The following is a 16,457-nucleotide window of genomic DNA, read 5'->3' as shown; positions in this document are numbered from 1 at the left end:
ACTGAATCATAACCCCAGCAATCCTGCAGTTGCTTTTTTTTTTTTACCTGAATTCACCCACTGGCCAAGGCAAATCTGTAGCTCATGACAGCACAGAGTGAACTAACAAACCTCACTGAAGCAAAATATTTAGAGGAGTATCATCAGAATACACATATATCCCTTACAAAAATGGGTTATGCTGTGTTCATCAAGATACTAATGCTTTTGAAGATGAACCATTACATGTTGTGTACTTCAAGTCTTTTCCCAAAAGAAGGGCAATATATTCCAGACCATCACCAAATCTTTTTCTAGATATCTTCCAAGAAAACACTGTTCTTTGGTGTTGTAGAAATCTTCAGTTCTACAGCAATGGAATGACAGAACCTCCAGTAATCCTTTTTGGCTATTTTTCACCCCCAGAAATGAAAGCAGAATTCAAAAGTAACACATTGTGGTTGACAGAAGAATATCCCTTAAGAGGCTGTATGACTGTCAATACAAAATTCAAACTGGGAGCAGAGATGAAAACAAAAGAATTCTCACATACTTTGTCCCAAATTGTCCAGCATAAAAAAAAAAAAAAAGCCTTTCAAAATAAGCTACTCGGAGAAGGAACACATTGGAGAGGTTCAACAGAAAAGAAAAACACTGGAATGTGGCTGTGTCTTCTTCTAAGGTCAAACTTAAGCAATAAAACACTGAGCAAGCTGTACCAGTGCAAGACTCCAGGGCACACATGCTGGTTTACAGAAACTTGAAAAGAACAAATTGCAGGTAAAATAACAATTGAGGATAGCAAAAGGAAAAAATAAAAAAGAAAAATAATCTGTCCTGTATTCTCAGCTGGAAGCTTCTACCCTGAAATCTTCCTTAACCAAGCTCACTTCAAGCTCACTTTTCAGTTCAAGTTTATCTTCACTGTTTTCTTTTGGCCAAAGTTGTATTTAGGACATTTTCTGTGACTTCCCCTTGCAGGACTGCATTGTTCGCACTAAACCGAAGTCAAAATTTCTCTCGCATTGAGGAAAACAATTTATTTGAATAATCCGGATTGCGAATATTAGATGACAATTTCAGAATGCATCCCTTACAGAAAAGCAGCTTTTAGAGAAATCTCCTGAGTACAAGCTTTTCACTCCTCAGTGCTGGTATTTTCACAGGGAAACAAATACTTCATTCAACCTATGACCACACAGAAGTCATCTTGCATGACTTTATTCATTGTGAAACTCACCCTTCTTCACAGTAGGCTGTTGAACAAGACAGATAATTACTCTGAACCAGATTCAGCTAGGTAATTCTTGAAACAAAAAAGGGCATTCAACCTCATCTGGACTCTACTCATTTTATCTCAACCTCTAGATGGTATTGTTTAAGGCAGTCAATTTGGATTTGAACTCTTCTCTCTTCTTTGACTTCTGGCCTCTCACCCAAAGGAAGTCTAAATTCACTGTCCAAGGTAAACCTTTTCCAATGATTTGCAAGCGAAAAACTAGCAAGTTCAAAACACTGCAAACAGTAGATGCTGACATCTTAAAGTAGCATATAACATGTTCTGTGAACTGCTATCTCCACATAAACAGTCTGAGAGTTGTATACCAAATATAAACAGTGTAATTTCTTCATGTGTTTGCGCTCTTAAAGAGAACTAGATTTATCCTTCACCTATGAAAGTCACCTAAACTCCTTCCTTTCCTTTCCCTGCTAAAAAGGCTCCATATACAAGTAAGAGCCGTCTAAGTCTCAATGAAGTCTTAAGTTCCCATCACATCGTTTTCTCTCCTATGTGAAGCACTGTACTGTACACAAGCATCAATTTGATTCAAAATTGAGTCATTCCTAAATGCTTACAGAAACACACTGATTAACTCAAAACCCCCTTTCTTCTTTCTAAGATACTTTAATTCACAGATATGACATTCGGTCATCTATAAAACACAAAATAGAGCCACACGTGTTGGCAACATCACTATCTCCCCACAGAGGCATGCTCAGACTAGAGTAGCATGAGAGAATTCTAAAAAACTTTTGACAAGATCTTATCTACTCTGATGCAGATACAACAGGAAAAAAACAAGAAGAAAAATGTTTCCTTTCCACAAAACCGAAGTATTTGGTTTTTATCTGGTTCTTCCAGACTATATCCAACAAGCCTTTTACTAAAAAGGAAGTCTGAAAGCATTAATTTAAGTTGTCTCTGCGTAAGACACTTCCCAATATTTTCGCTGTTATCTTAATTATTCACTGTAGCTTCGCTTTATTCATTTTGGCTTCACTTCCTCACTATAACATATTGTACACATCACTGAGCACATTCACCAATTGTTTTCTTTTCCCCAGGTGAAACAGTGAGTGATTGAGGCACATTATATATTCCCTCGTTTGTGCATGCCAGAAAACCCTCACAAACATAATCAAAGTCTCTTAAGCTTGTGTGTATATAAAACCACAGACACATGCATATAAAAAACAATAGACATTACTGACAACCTCTCAATAGCAAGAAAACAAACCCTAAAATTTTATTGCTGGTTTGCTCTTTCTGAAAAAGGGAGTACTTCGATACTGTCACTTACCAATTCTTCTACCAAAGATTTTGTTTTGCAGTAGCTTTTATCAACGTATTCTGTCAACACTGCAGACTGAACTATCTATGATGTCTTGAGTAATGTAAAAAAAAAAAAAAAATAAATGTTAAAGTAATCACATTAACTGCAGTCTATTTGTAAACCAGCAGAGAGCAAGAGTGGTTATAACCACTGCGATCACTTTTTCAGTAACTTCCCTAAAAACCAAACAGTACATGCTGGGTTGTCAGACAGTGAACTGCCAGGCTCCGCCCTTGCTACCCGAGGAGTGAAAAGTAGATCCAGTGCTCTATATTCAACTCAATAAAATATTAAAAAAGTGTACACAATTTACTGTGCAACTGTGAAATATGTACATCCACTGAACAAAACCAGACCATTGTATTTAAGGTAAAAATTTACTTCTCAGGAAGAAAGTTACATAGCTGTGCTCTCCTCTCCAAAAAAAAAATTGGCTTTTAGCTGCTAACTTGAGTTTATGCCCATGGTCCCCACACAAGCATAATCAACAGACCACAGTCACAGAATAACTACTAATTGATGTCCTGATGTTAACCAGTTACCAACCAGCATGAAGAATACAATCCTGACTTTCCCCATTCATCGGGAAGAAGTCTTGTTGAAACAAAAATTGGTTTACTGGCCATTTCCTGCAATTAACTACAAAAATGTGACTTCTGGAATAACGGATGATATAGAAGGAAAACTACGACCCAACAAACTTAGTTTGACATCAGTCAAATCCTGCTTTTAATAATCCTCAGATATGACTCCCACACTGCCATCTCTAGCAACAACAATAAAGACGTTTTTCCAACAATCATTTTAAAATCGAATTTTCTAGAAAGAAGTTACCACTGAGAATACTTCTAGCAATTTAGAAACTTGAACATTGGTGTGTCAATTACAGAACTCTAGGATGAAGATGCAGACGCTGAGCTTATAATCCTTAAGAAGAAACAGAAGTGGTCTTAAGAACTAAATGCTAACTAACTTTACTTTGATTACACTAGTTGAAATTGCAAGTAAAAATAATGTTATTATTCTGATTATTTAGAAAAAAAGAAACAAAAAACCCCAGTAGCTTCCTGAAAATAGAGTAATGCATTTAAAAGTCAGTATTCTTCAAACCTACCAATAAAATATCAGGTTCAGAGCCTATTAATAAAATAATGGAAAAAGACAACTGGTCAGCAGATGATTAGCTGGGACTTCCTGAAAGACGTTCAACTTCTTCACGAAACAACACTGACAGAAAAAGACAGTAATGCTGAACAACAAAAATTAGCTAAGCAAAATACAAAATTACAATAATGCTTCAACACTGTGAATGACAGCCAGTGGACAAGTTATCTTGCAAAACAGGTAAGCAATGATCATTGCAAAATATTTAGAATCGCAGAGTAAAGTTAGTGGATCGCAGCAGAAAGTTACAGTGAAATTTTACAAACACCATGAAGGAAGCATATCCATGCATTACTGATGTTCAGTATGCAGCTGTGGTGGGGAAAGAAAAAAAAAGCCAACATTCAGATGGTTTAGTCTACTTCAGCTGCAGAAGAGACCCTTTTCAGTCTAGTTTTTGCCCCAAGCAAAGAGCAGCCAGCTGGCTCGGCTGGCTCCTCTCACATGCTGGCTGTTGCTCATACAGGTGAACATTTTTCAGCCATGTAGCTCTATGTGGCAAAATCCTTCTGGAGTTAGCAGGGGAGGGCCGGGAGGATATCCTAAAAATGAGGTCAAATCAGATTCCCACAACTTCTCTCTACCCATAATCTGATAGTGTGATAATTAAACTCTTTTGCTTAAAACAATTAAGGATCAGGACTCAATTAGCATTGCAGAGAAAAAGAAAACATTTCACCAATTAAAAAAATATCTGTAGATTAATAGATAATCTAGAGATATGGTGAGAGATGGGGCTGGATTCCTTACTGACTGAAAGAAACTCCACAATAGTAGCAGGAGTCTGAAGTCAAAGAGCAGCACTGCAACAGGCCATGATCCTGAAGTGCAAAAAAAAATCTGACTACAATATGGCAACTCTGAAAACTGCCACAGCAGCTGACTTGAGAGGGAAGTTATAGCCAAAGAATTTTTTGGGCCTCCTAGCAACATTCTTTGCTGTCAGACACCACAGTTGATGTTGCTAAAAGTTGGTACCTGTGCCTGAACAAGTAGGGGCAAGAAGAAAGGGTGTGAAAATCCTTTTCCTGATTAGTCATGATCTATCTGCCTGATGCACAACCAGAAACAGTGTGATGAGTACCACAGAAAATACAGTTCATTTGAGAAAAGCAATAATATCATACGTGACTGCCTTTTAACAGGTAGTTCTTTTCATACTTCTGTTAGTATTTTCCTGTATCAACGTGAAATGCCACATATGTATATACAAAAAACACGGTTATGTAATTCATAAATTGCATGCTATTCCTACAGGGATTTTTTTATTATTATACTGAATAGAATTATCAGGACTTGAGACTATCTGCTTTATTGAAAAAACAATATAGCATACTCTTCAAACTTTGTTTTCTCACCTATTTATGATACTAACTTTTGAATGAAACTAAAAGTTTAAGAGTTTTAAATTTAAGTAGTGATCTACTTTTAAAAAGAGTAACTTCATTTAAGATCAGAATATTAATTAGACCAGTTTCTGCCACTCATTTTTATTAATAAAGTAATTACAACAACCACACTTGTTACCATGAAATAATTTTTTCTAAATCTCTCCATTGCATTCCGAATACATGGAATTGTGCCAATACAATGTTCGTATAGATACTTTATGACACTTAATACATTAATATTTTTGGCATAATTTAATTAAGACTTAAATCCCCTGCACTTTCACTGCATATCGGTTTGGTTATTGAAGCTTTTGTATTACAACAACTACTGACACGTTTAGCTGTAACAATATAGATGTGGAGGAAAAAAAGTGAAGTTATCTGAAAATATTCTTCTTGTAATACTTCTGAGAAAAAATGTTTCCTAAAACACAAACAAAAAAATTCAGTCTGCTGTTTTCTTATAACACTTTAATCTTTATTTAAGATTTGTCTATGTCCAAAAAAATTTAAGTCCTAGCTACACATTTGAGTAAATGTAATGTTAATTGATTATGATGAGGTCAAGAATATTGACATCTACTGTAATTACCTTGAAACATCATCCTGAACCAGGCCCTTCTGCTGCTTTATAAAAGCAGGAAAGTATTCTTCTCAACTGATTTTGTCTGCCAAGTGAGAACCCGGCACACACATCAATAGCTGTATATAAGACAGTCCTTATTTCCATAGGGATTTGGGTCTAAATTCAATGAGTTTAAACTGTATTTTTAAAAACAAAAGTTTAGCAGTAAAGATTTTCATCTTTATGTTTGGTAACGAAGGAGCATGAAAGATTTTCCTAAGAAGTATAAAAAATGGTCTTGCTGTATAAGCTGCTAACTTTATTTTTAGAGGCTCAGTAGTTAAAATTAATGGAAGCCTTTGTTTATTTGTCATTTATCTGCTTTTAAATACTTACAGTGAAAAATACGGAAATCAATGTATGGATGAGAACCTCTTCTCTCTGTTTCAAATCCTGCCCGACTTCTTACTCGCACATCTCCTAGAAACAGGGTCAAGAGTGAAATAAAAGTGTGGAAGAGTGGCAGAGATAAAATGCAAATGAACATAGCCTGGGGGGGTAAAGATTCATGTACTTAATGGAGGAGGGTTATTCAAACAATAAGCCTACTTCAATGCTTTTTGTTTTAAAGGTGAAATTCAAAACAAAGTTTGAAGACTTGTTAAACATGCAATCGCATGCTTTCTTGTCAAAATCTCTCCTGCCTAAGCATACGTTGCCAGAAGCATGTGATAAGCATTCAGATGAAATTAGGGACAGCTTGCTACACCAGTATGGTAAAAATGCACCTTAATATGACAGGAAACGAGAACATTAAAAGTTGATTTGTTCCTCAGTAACACACATAAAACAATAACATTTTGTATAATACAAAAAAGATTCAGCTTCTAGAAATGGTAGCTTTTAGCAAATAAGCTAGTTACAATATGGTTTTATATTACATAATAGAATATTTTCCCACTAGCATTTACTTACTTGTGCTCAGCTGTTTGAATATTACACAAGAGCCTATTAAAATACCAAAACTCAGTATTAAAATTTTATCAAACTATTTTGCACTGCAATTAGCTTCAACCTGAATCTTTTAGCATGCTAGTTGATTTCTACTTATGCATTTTACCAACTGAAAGCTGATCAGTATTCTTTCATTAGGTATTTGTATGCATTAATGTAAGTAGTTCACCTGGATTAAAAGCTTTCACTTAAAATCCTTTAGCAATTACAAATTTGGGCAAACCTTTGAGGAGCAATTGCAATAGTGTTTTCCTCCTCAAATCCTAACAAAAAAAGTGAAATTTAAGATGTGAAAATGTCCTGGATTCTAATTATGAAATTCCTTCAAGTATAGTACTCTCCTCAAACACAGCTATTATCATATGAATTAAAACTAAGTATTTAACACAAGGGACTAAGACCAATTTTATAAGAACAAAATAAAAATATAGCTATTTAATTTCCAGCAACTGATAACATCTTGAGAGGGTTTTTTCCTTTTCTTCTCCAACCTGCTAATTTGTAATGCTGAAGCAGGCATCTTATCAGAAAATAGCTAAAGATACTAAAACTTCAGTAATGTACTTTTAATACTTAACAGGTCTCTTTCTAGAGATACATATCTATAAACACAGACATATCTATAGTGACATGCTTCACATAAATGTTATCTTGTGAGGCATGCTGGAAGGACCACAAAAAGATAAGTAGGCCCAGGGCTTCCCACATAATGAGTCTAAAATTTACATATCAGTAAACACATACCAAATACATGTGGTTTTCAGTTATTCCTTTTGGTTTTTTTGAAACTGAAAACCTTAACAGAGTTGCAAGGGAAGGTAACCCAGTTACTACCTGTAAATATTCTTTTTCAGACCACTGACAATATATTACTTATAAAGGTTTCAAGCATTCATCTGAGCAGAGTGCAAGAAGCTTGTCTTGTTCCAGGCAATACAGAGGCAGCAAAATGTAGAACTCTTCTGTTAGGTACAAGCAACCAGTTAACTTTATTTATAAAATAAATTACTAAAAAAGGGAGGAATTTTGGAAAAGATAAGGGAAAGGCATTAGTAGCTGCATATGAAAATATCAGTTTACATCTAATGAAAATCGCATTTTCTTCCATTTCGCTCATATCTATCTGGGAAATCAGGCACAGTTACAGCTCTGTGAATGAGTTCAATAGCCGAATTAGAAGAAAAATAGAACAGTTTTTTTAGTTGAGCTTTTTTTTTTTTTTTTTTTACAGAAAAGGTGATACAACTTTTGTGAATTATGTTTAGTTTTCGAGGCAGTCTTAACTTTCAAAATTTACCAACCATAAAGTGAATTAGCAAATAGTTTTAGTCAGTGTACAACTAGGTTTTGGTGAACAATTTACTAGTTCAAACAGTTAAGAACAGGGGAAGTTCACAGAAAAATACCTGAGGACTAACATGGAATTCTGCAAATAATAAAACAAGCAGGTTCATCTGACCAATGATGTCCAGGAAATTTCTCTCTGCTTTGTTCTTTTTTATTTACTAATACCTAGTCTAACAGCACAAATAGAATTAACAGTATCCCTGTTACCCTTGAAATGCCCACAAAGTTGTGGACTCTGAGTAGGAAAACAAGAAAAACCGTCTACAAGTGAGATGCAGAGGTGCAACTAACTACATTGCTTTTAACAGGAGTTATTAAAGCATCTATTTACAGGAACAGTTAGCCAAAAGAAGAAATGATACACTAAAAATGGACATGGCAAACTATTAAAAAGGCAACTGTAATAAGAGAGAAGTAAAATACTTGCATACATATGAAATGAGAAATTCCCAGCAAGGAAAGCAAAGTATTTTCATCAAATAGTTGTTAAAATTCTCTCTCATTGATCACGGTAAAAGCAGAGGGTATTTTAAGAATAAGAATCAAGAACTCAACAGTGGGCAATTTTTTTTTAGAATACATTTGGATTTATTCTGGAAAAAGGTATCACTTCTACAGGCCTGAAATTTATTACAGTAAACGAAGTAGAAATTCCTACTGGGCCAAAATGAAGGCAGAAGAGCTGTCTCTATCATTGTACAGAACTACTGCATTTTTCAAGATTTTAGACAATAAGTGTGCTTGGAAAAAATTGGTACGAGTGGAATTTGAAGATACCATACATCCATCTGAAGTTTCTATGTATATAGAAGCACAAAAAGGAATAGCATCAAACTGGCTGCACATTAGCACATTATGAAATGATGTGCTATTAGCACAGCGAAACTAATCTTTACTGCACATGTATAGTTAGTCCCAAAACACCCAGGAATACTGGGCCATCATTACGCATGGACCATTCAGTTAATCTGACCTGCAAAGATCAATAGATCCCAAATGCACCCACTTCATTGTGCTTGCACACAACATAACCTATTTGCATCAGTTTGCTTGGGAAATTTATCATCATAGGTAACTTAAACAAAAAGGCACAAGACATTTCAGGTTTAAGATTACTTTTATCAGACAAAAGGACACTGTTAGATAATTCCTTCAAACAGCAACAGAAGTCCAACCTCACAGCCAATCATTATGGTAGCTGAAAGAGAATTAAAATTCAACCCCTTAAACAAAAGAGCTTATGAATAGTTTTCATTTACTTAGGTTTTTTTAAAAAATATCAAAGTGGTTACAAAATCTTTCGAAACCATCAGATCACACCCTTTGCTTATAGGTAATTTTCCTTGGGGAGGAGGGGCAGAAGTGATAGCAAGCTGACAGTTTTTATCTTAAGTGCTGCTTCTTTAGCCACTCTGAAAAGACTCCTCTGTTTCCCTTAGGGGAACACGTTGAAGTCCAGCATCTTAATGACAGTGGACTTCCAGGAACAATTTTTTTTTCCCCTCTGAGAGTTTCTGTGAATCCAAAGAATCAAGAGAAAGATTTTTAAAAAGTGAAGCCTTCCTTTCAAATTCTGATTTTGCGCACAACCATGACAAAACATCTGTTGGCCAAGTATTTTAACTACATTTTTTTTTCCAGAATAGGACCAGGATTGCTTGCATTTTTAAGACAAAGGCCATACAGGCAGAAACTCAATAAATAGTAGAAGAAGGAACGTAAGAGGCAGGTTTGCAGCTACAAGTGAAAACTGAAAAGGAATCAGGGCTGTAAGAAAACTTACCTTGAGACAGATCGTTTAGTTCCTACCCCTCTCTCAGATTCCTGCTCACACCGCAAGGACAGCTCTGATACTTACGAAGCAGCTGAAATGCCATAGCTGACATCCCTGCGCATTAGGGTTACACAGCGCATACTTCGTGCTACCCTAACGCTCCAGCGTGGCACAGTAACAATGCAGCAGCTGCTTGGGGAGCTGAGGCCTCCTGGAGCAGGGGCAGAAATCTCAGAGATCACGGAGGACAGCTGGGAGCAGAAATTACGACAGCCACCTCAAGGTAAACCACCCAAGTCAAAGCCATGAAGTTGTGAAGAGCAGGATTTCCAGAAAGAATTACTAGCTTCACAGATTAGAGTTCCTATTAAGTTTGTTGGAGAAACAGACGACAGGTCAGCCATATACGCCGGAATTAAAGCAAAAGGAATACAACATAACAACTGCTACCAGAGAAGAACGTGCACCTGCATTACACAGTAGCTTCCCTCCACTGTTTCCTATCTGAAGTGATCAAGACCTCTAAAGGAGGGTAAAATGCTCCAGTTTTAGTTGAGAGGTGCATGCTCACCGATACAAGCAGTCAGCGCCCCACTCTTTCTACCCCATGCACAGTAGCAAAACTTTCAGGCAATATAAAACAACAAGAAAAAGAAACCAGAAAAGCAAAAAGAAGAGAAAAATCAAGAAAGTATCTAGGTAACATAGAAGCACTTACAAGAAATTTTGAGAATCCCTCACAGTTGCCGAGATAAGTAGCTGACTGAGGCGATGCAGATGTATTAGCCCTTCCAAGGTCTTAAAAGAAAAATTCTACAATGCTGCATCTGTATCTATATTTTAAAACCGTAAATAAGCCACTCGGGAGTGGCTTAGTGTGTATTTTGGGAATGGGGTATGACAGATGAGTCATTACAGTCAACGCTGTTTGTTTATATCGACACTGATGAAGACAGCTAAGAGTTAGTTGTTTATTTTGTGTGCCCCTACAATTTGATCTTTTAAATTGAACCTGGAAACACTGCCATACCACAGGAATTTCTGTTTACTTGGTGCAAATGAATTTCCATTTGATTCCTATTGGAACATCCTGAAAATGTTAAAGGAAGCAACTCTACAGCCAGCACAACTAAACAGAGGCAGAGGGAGGTGTCCTAGATACCGTTAGCTTTATATTTTTGGTCTGCTAAAATAAACACACCTTATCGAGGTACATTAGTAGATAACAGTCTGTTTGGAATAATAACCAACCATGTAAAAGGCAAAACGTCTCATGACTCTGCCTAACTTCCCATTAAGTTACAGCTGAGGATTCCTTACAGTTTACTCAGCTAAAGTGTACCAAGATAAATAAAAAAAACAAAACCAATACCCTCACAATACTGTATGGGAAATGCAATACTTCACATTTCTTCCAAAAAAGTCTAATTGAATATATTCATTCTTGAATCTACTCTGATATGAATGTCTCTACACACCGATGCGTCCAACTGTTCAGCTTTCAGGCTGGTCTTTTTTACAGTACATTTACAAATACAACAGTAATAAATCTGTAAACAGTTGCTAACTTGTACAGTATAGTGTAAAAAATAGTGTAGGAAAACAAAGTTACCACCACCAAGTGAGAAAGTAATACAAATTTAACATACTGGTTCAAACATCCAATGAGCAATTTTTTGTTTCCTTGTTGGTACCCTCCTCCCCCCAGCCAAAGTTAGAAGAGGTCAATCCTTTAAAAGACTTATTGCCTCTGAATAGCTGGCATCATGGAACAGCAACAAATGCCAGCAAGAGTTATGCTATTCATAACAAGCACCAATCACAGAGTCTAATAATTAATTCCAATGAGAAAACAAGTGAAAATTTAATTTACTTAACATCACGTTCTGAATATATTCCAGTTCTGCCTATGAGAATAGTCAAAGAAATGTTTCAAAACAAATGAGGTTTTCCCCTCAGTTCAGGTGTACATACCAAGAACCACAGGAAGTCAAGCTTTGCTTTCCTCTAGATTTACTTGAGCATTATCACAAACTCTTCTGCAGAAATTATGGGCCTAACTACTTCATGGTACAGTTAACTCCCAAAGCAGCAAGAAATCAGATTATTCTTCCCAGAAATTCATAATTATTTTGTATTTTCCAATTACAGCACAAACCAAATTTAGTTTTAAAAAAAAAAAGTATCACAAAACCAAGGAAAAACTACTACAGGCCTGAATTTACTTTCTTATTCTTATGACTAGAGCAGAAAAATCACGTTTTGAAGAACTGCATTGTTCATCCTGCAAAAAGGATGATTAAAAATGAAGAAGTTATTTTAACTTTTGAAAATGAAATAAGCTTATTTCCAACAAAAAACCCTGCAGCTTTTTCAGTAAACATTTAGAAGCCAGCAATGTCTGTCGTCCTCCTCTTAACAAATCTCCAAAGTAATTACATACTCTTATCAAAAATATTTCAGTAGACAGTCAGTGCTATAGTATTAACAACTTCATAAACTTAAAAAAAAAATCAAAATAACTGAGAAAGAAAAATGCGAAGATGCTAAGTCAAAATTGGATTTATGCATACATACACATGTGTATGCCTACATACGTAGGTTATGACTATAAATTCATATACATACACATGTGTACACATGCATACAGCTTAGAGCTTCAAATTCATAGACAAGGCAGTTATGAATTTTTGGGGACTTTAATACATACAATATACAACTACATTGAAAAGACTCAGGGCGTAAAAAGACATGTTCTGGCTGATTTAGTTGTAGCCGGTTAAGAATTTATAATCACTAGCTGTTGATGTTCATTGAGCCGTGCGAGACACCATGCAAGCATTCATAGTCCATTTCAACACAAAATCATAGCTCAAGATGGCTTAAATTAAATGGCATAATTTTGCAGTGAAACAGACTTAGAGCATATACGCAGTCCCCATGCCATCTGCACCACCAGCAGTCTCCAGAAGAGGTGCGGGAAGTACTGGATCTGGCAGCCAGATCTACAAGAGCTTTGCATCTTTCTCCTCTCAACGACTGACCTCGACTCCTTCCGTGCACTCGCTATCACAGAGGGGCTCCCCCGGATGCTTCCCCCTCCCAATACTGTTCTTCCATTTTAATTCGGCTTTACCCTTTATCTAGTTGCTACTTTGGAAACATTCTTCAGTAAGCGGACTAAACTACTGGCCCCTACTGTCATGCGTCCTTCCCCTTCGAAAGTCATCATCTTCTAGGATTAATAAGAAAATTATTGTTCAAAATCATGTCAGTATTTTAACAACACCTTGAGCATTTCATAGCCTCAGTACTGAAGTTTTTAAAAATGTGTGGTAACTCTCACACAAATGTTCTCTAAGCTACAGTTCTAACCAGAAGGATACCATGCAGAGGTGCTAAATTCCATCACAGAAATAAAGATCAATCATGAGTCACTTGGAAAACTTAACTTCTACCAAACACGTTACGTTAATCATAAGAACTTATTATTTTTTTTTAAATATAGGGAGTAAAACATCTGACACAATGGCTAACTCAGAGAGAAAAAAAAACAGAAAGAAAAAAAGGCAAACAACCAAAAAACCCAAGTCAACCCCAAAGAACCCAAACTCTTCTAAAGAATCTAACCAGAATATTATGCAGGAGAAAGGGAATGATAAGTTTAAGAATTCAGCACTCAAATATATGTATAAAAAAATGTAAATCAATGATAAACATTAGAACTTTGCAATATAGAAACTGTTATGCTTACCTAGCATACGAATGTACAACGCAGTCTGATCAGAGCTGTCATAGGAAATTGCTCCACGTCTCTGGGGAGAAAAAAAAAAAAGGTATATTTTATGCAAGCTAGAACTGAATCATTTTTAAATTGAAATGAAAAAGTATCAATTGTCAATTTTGAATTTAACTCTCAAAATTGTTTTTGAAAATTTGAACATGTATCTTAAATATATATATACACACACACCGATTTTGATACACAGAACAAGATTAGGCAGACACAAAAAAACATGCTCCTCACAGCCTTCTAGAATGTAATTCTTAAACCAGGAACTGCAAGTATTTGTTTATTTACTTTTACCTATGGGCTATTTCCATCTTTCAAAGTTAAAAGTAGTTTTAAAAGAAGTAAAAGAACTCAAATGACACCATTACTGCATTCCTAGGAATTCAATCTATATTCTGGCCAGGGTAGGACTCGGCTGTCATATGCTACTTTCATTTCCACCCTGTACTTTTTGTAGGCAAATCAAGGTACCACTGAAGCATGATGTAATACACAAAAGCATTTTAACGAAAATAAGCAAGTATTATTTCACATTTTATGATAAAAGTCTAAAAGAGTCATCAAGCTATCTGTGCACGACATTGAGATACTCCCATATAGGCTGTGTTTCTTACCTACACAAAATATTATGTTCCATACACATTCAGCTAATGCGATAATAGTTATAAGCCAGGAAGTGTCCCACGGGTGTGGTGAACTGGTCCTCTAATAGCTAAAAACTGGGGGAATGTTCTCATAGTTACACATCACTGGCATCATGTAGTCTTCAAAGTTTGGCTTGACCAAACACCCAGCGTCACGCCTTGCCTTTACTGTACTTTCACCATTTTCTGCCACTTCCTAGGGCCTTAATTAATGTTGTTTCTTAACCCTAGAATCAGAGGATCATCTTCATAGACAGACTTAAATTTTGCCAGTTCACAACATTTGTTCTTTAAAGAAGTAAGATTTTTGCGTGTGTGTGTGCACATTAAAAACTCCTACGGCCTTTCCATGTCCACCGCATTTACACTGAGGATGATGAAGTCCTGGGTGCCACAAAGGGTTATCATACTCCTTTGGGAACTTCAGATAAAAGCCAACCTGGAGGTGAACGCAGTCACCCATTTTTTCCTCTGTGTAGCAGGAATAACACCTCACCACGTACACGCAACAGCCTGAAAATGCACAAGTCCAAAAGATGGGAAACTAAACCATGTTAGGAAACAGGACAGAAAAATAGATGTTGGATGTTGAGAAGAATTCTAAAAGGAAAAAAGAGAGATAAAGAAACAAATTACTTGGAAGGGGAGAAAAGGCAAAATTGCTTATAAACATCTGTCTATGGAGCAAACTGTATGCCCGAAAAGAAAGACTAGAGATCGATAACCTCTGTCAGCAGAATTTGTACAACTGATGTGTCGACTCTCAACCCAGAAGTTACACTTAATTGTTTTAATATTTTTCATGTTAAAACGAGAAAAAAAACTTTACCCTTGAAGTCAGAAAAGATTTTCCGAAGGTAAGCTTAATACTTAATTACAGAAATCACCAAAGACCTAGCTCCAAATGCGGTCCAATTATAGTAGCTGTTGTAAAGACTACAAGGAAGAACTCCCTGTACAGCACTTTTATGTTGTCTTAGCTTTTATTCTGTATTTCCATGGAAGATCATAAACCATGCAAATAATCCTTCACTTGAAATATGTTTCTACAGCGTTTCTCACAGCAATGTGCCTGTCCTGATGGGAAAGGCAGCAATGCATCTCATCAGCCAGAAAATGATGCCGATTTCCCACTAACATTTTTCGACTTTCTTCATATAACCTACCTTTGAATTTCACAAATCTCAGCTGAATGTATTTTCAGTAGCCTGGAACATTTCATATCACTGACTAGGCACAATCAATGATGTAATTTAGTGCTGGCTTGCAATTTGCACCTGTCTATCACAGATTTCTGGACATGTCCAGTACAGTTCTGTAATCTAATATAGGAGAAAGCTAAGCACACATGCAGCTAAGAACAACCATGCCCAAATGGAGCATTTGTCTCTGAGAAGGAAAACAATATGCAAAAATTTACTGAAAAATAAACCCTTTCGATATGTTGACTGTAAAGTATTACTTGCTCTCTAAAATCTATGATATTATTTGCTAGATGAAGTAGTACATCCACGTATGTTATCAAACATAAAGCACATTTTTAAAAACATAAACCAATTGCTTATACAAACAAGTGATTTCGTTCTGCAAGGACTCTAAAAGATCTCACAGGAATCTCTGAACAATCAAATTCTTTTAAAATGACCTGTCAAAGTTTTGTCTCCTAGGGAAAAAGAGACAATTTATTGTGTAAACGTCACTAATAATACTTGAAAAGTAGTAGGGCAATTTCATCAAATTTTGCTAAAAGGGTAGAGGTCCTAAAAATACTTCAGTCATTGAAATTCGTTAAACAAAATAGATAAGAGAACACTTAGTAGCAAGTTCCACCAAGGAACAGATAGAGGGTGGGTGATGAGTGGGCAGACCTCCTACCTTTAGACCTGACAAGTAAGTGAGGCACGTATAGTGAGGAGTACTGGGGTGTGCAGGCAGAGACAGAGGAGGGAGCTAATGGTACAGAGGGTTTTTTAGCAACTTGTGATAGGTAAGGAAATTAAATATTACTACGCTCATCAAGCCACGGATTGCTTTGTGTCAGCTCACACTCCAAGGAGGTAACTGACTACATACCACAGGTTGAGGTATATCACCTGTTTTCCCCACTTCAAGTAATACCATCAGCATGTTTGTTATACTACCCCCTACACTACCCTAGAAAAAAGCAAAAA

General features: G+C 36.2%; 1 protein-coding gene across 1 annotated transcript in view; it reads right to left on the bottom strand.

Moving 5' to 3' along the window:
* PDE7A (phosphodiesterase 7A) overlaps nucleotides 1-16,457 on the bottom strand; it is a 42,600-nt gene that overhangs the window by 21,781 nt on the left and 4,362 nt on the right. The window contains exons 2-3 of the mRNA XM_009634110.2: nucleotides 13,604-13,664; nucleotides 6,111-6,194 (exon numbers count right to left, since the gene is read on the bottom strand). Of these exons, the coding sequence (XP_009632405.1) occupies nucleotides 6,111-6,194; nucleotides 13,604-13,664 (145 nt within the window). The remainder of the gene's footprint in view (nucleotides 1-6,110; nucleotides 6,195-13,603; nucleotides 13,665-16,457) is intronic.

Source organism: Egretta garzetta, unplaced genomic scaffold (genome assembly GCF_000687185.1).
Source record: "Egretta garzetta isolate BGI_Z169 unplaced genomic scaffold, ASM68718v1 scaffold132, whole genome shotgun sequence".
Taxonomy (NCBI): domain Eukaryota; kingdom Metazoa; phylum Chordata; class Aves; order Pelecaniformes; family Ardeidae; genus Egretta; species Egretta garzetta.
The sequence above is the reverse complement of the archived record's forward strand: the minus strand, read 5'-3'. Positions and strand labels throughout refer to the sequence as shown.